This window comes from Sphaeroforma arctica (assembly GCF_001186125.1).
Source record: "Sphaeroforma arctica JP610 unplaced genomic scaffold supercont1.3977, whole genome shotgun sequence".
NCBI classification, from domain to species: domain Eukaryota; class Ichthyosporea; order Ichthyophonida; genus Sphaeroforma; species Sphaeroforma arctica.
The window spans coordinates 1-2548 of record NW_014036581.1 but is presented as its reverse complement, the minus strand read 5'-3'; the positions used below and the strand labels follow the sequence as shown (position 1 = coordinate 2548).

The 2548-nt window shown below is 46.2% G+C and overlaps 1 protein-coding gene across 1 annotated transcript; it reads left to right on the top strand.

Moving 5' to 3' along the window:
- Positions 1 to 1121: 1121 nt before the first annotated feature.
- SARC_13970 (hypothetical protein) lies at positions 1122 to 2313 on the top strand (the record flags this gene model as incomplete). Its single annotated transcript, XM_014291899.1, has 2 exons — positions 1122 to 1283; positions 1639 to 2313. The coding sequence occupies 2 exons, from the start codon at positions 1122 to 1124 to the stop codon at positions 2311 to 2313; spliced, it is 837 nt and encodes a 278-aa protein (XP_014147374.1).
- Between the last annotated feature and the right edge of the window lie 235 nt (positions 2314 to 2548).

Sequence of the window (2548 nt, the reverse complement as noted above, 5' to 3'; positions counted from 1 at the left end):
GCATTTTGGCGATGTATGTATCTGTCATTTCTTATGTGTGGCTTCGGGCTACAACTTGCTTTATGCAATACCGAACAAACGCCCGCAAACAGTGGCAGAGTTATGCTATCACGTCTTTAATGACTTCGCTTTACGAACTAGATCGTACCTTCACGTACGTCCGTAGTCCTAAAAGCTACTGGGGGCTATGTAGAAATACGGCGTCCGGTCAGTCTAATATATCAAGATCAAATTTGATAACACATTGGTTTTTATTTGTATTTTAAATAATTTAATACAAGTTCTTCTTCCAATATTTCCAAAGTGTTCTAAATTCACTTTGATGGCTCCAATAGCCTGAGTATTTGGTATGACTCATTTACTTGTACCTATTTGAGACGATAGTAGATGTAGGATATTATAAACTAAATTTTATAGTATCTGAACTACTACCTACAGGTTTTGGTCTTCCCGCCAATCTCCAAAATCCAATAAGTTTTTTCTTTTTTAACTTTTCTTCAGGTGTAACTTTATTTATATTAGATAATATATCAACTTGACTTACGTACTTATGTTTATCTACAAATTAGACATGTGGTCATGAACACTTAGTACTTCTAGTGAAATTTATTCAATAAAGAACAGCTAGAGGTATGTCCTGTGTGATCGAGTATATTAAGGCTCTTACCAAGAGGCAGTCCCGATCATTCTTACACAAGCTGCCACTGCTAAATCCTAACTGACATAAATTGTATCTTAGGTTATAACATAGTTTAAAACATAGAAATATCCATCGAAGTTTACATCTCGTGAATATCTACCATCGTCGTAGTCGCGTCTATTGTACCTATCTACTCGGTAGTCCTGTCGGTCCTGATCATCGTTATTATCGTAGCGGTATTGGTAGCTGTTGTTTCTGTTGTACTGTTCCACACGAGTACGGTAGTCACGATTCGAATCCGGTCGGTGATGCTTGTCATTGTTCTTGGACTTAAAATCTGTAGTCTCTCATGTCATGACGAGGACCAGATTTGTCAATCCGTCGATCGTAACGTTTACGACCGTCGTGGTCACGACCCTGATTATGTGGGTTATCAGCAACGCATGATTTGGATAGCGCTTGTAGCTTACGGCATTGCCCGATGGAATGCCCACGATTATTGCAGAATTCACAATTCCCTGTCGATATAGCTGCATGCGCACCGTGCACAATGGTTGATGGGTCACTTTCATCTGGATCCAATGCGACGAGGTACGTGGTGAGCTCATCATACGACATGACCATCATAGCGGGTGTCTTCAACGTAATTTTAACAGTCTGATTATCGTCGTTTACAGCCTGCCGTAGAATAGCGCATTAGACTTCGTACCTCTGGCGTTTTTGAATTTCACAAATGCCGTGTTGTGACGACTGATAAGGCTGGCGTAAGATTTGTTCCGTTCTTGCGTGATGCGATTCAATTTTCCTTCTAATGTCTGGATATCATCTTTGGTCAAGGCTTCAAACTTGCCTTTCAGTGCGGCACAAGCTTCCCACGGCTTATCAATAAATTGGCTGATTAACGGGCTGGGGCGGAAAGATTACCTCACCCGCCGGAAGTGTGTCAACATCTGGTGAGATAACAGGTGGCTCGTCCTCCAAACCAGCTGCATACTCAGGCCCCCAGTGCCAAGGGGTACCTTCTGAAATCCATAGAAGGGAAGAATGCTGGGAGGTCCGCAGTATCACTGAGTAGGTCCGCTTCAAATTCCAATAGCTCGGTGAGGTATGGTGTCTGGCCCATGGTGAGGGGAGAGACACCTTCGCCTTCATCCTCTGGGGCCGGTTCACGAGCGGGTGCATACTCGTCACTCGTGAAGTTCGGTGGTAAGAGAGGCACCGATTGTTGTGGAAGTATCACATTCTACTGCGACATGTCTGTGTCCGCAGTGTGGACGTTCGCAGCGAGAGGGAGGGGGTCTTTCATCTCGGGAGGTACTGGTTCCTCCGCCACAAGGGGATGCGGGTCATCAAGGGGCGGTCAGTTAGTCGCCAGCGGGTTTAAAATAGTGCGTCCACGATCAGTAGGTCCTCACCGGATCCGATCGAGTTCAATCCAGGTGAAAAGGAAATCCTGTCCAGGAGTTGCTACCGGGGTTAATTGTGGTGGTGCCACTATTGGTGGGTCAAGGTCCACCACTGGTGGGTCCGGAGTGGGCATTTCATGCTCGCACGAGTGTGAGGAGGCCGCAAAACACGAGATGCTGTGGTACTCATGGCTCAAGTGGCGCATAGAAGGAGGGGCAGAGACACATGGCCCAACCGTGCGCCAGAAGGACCCTGGGACCGGATAGCGGAAACGCTGGTTGCTACGCAAGTGTACTAAAAGGCTGTATTTCCATGGGGGTGGACCCACTGCTCCAAGGCCCCGTAGTAGGAACGTGTCCGCCGCATTCTGGATCACTATCTCGCGAGTGTGGTATACTAAATACTGCTGGCATCCATTTGGCATGAGGTCAAAACGGAATGCACAAAACCACTGAGGCGTTACGAAAGGACGTAATGTGGTGCAGAACGTCATTCTGTAAA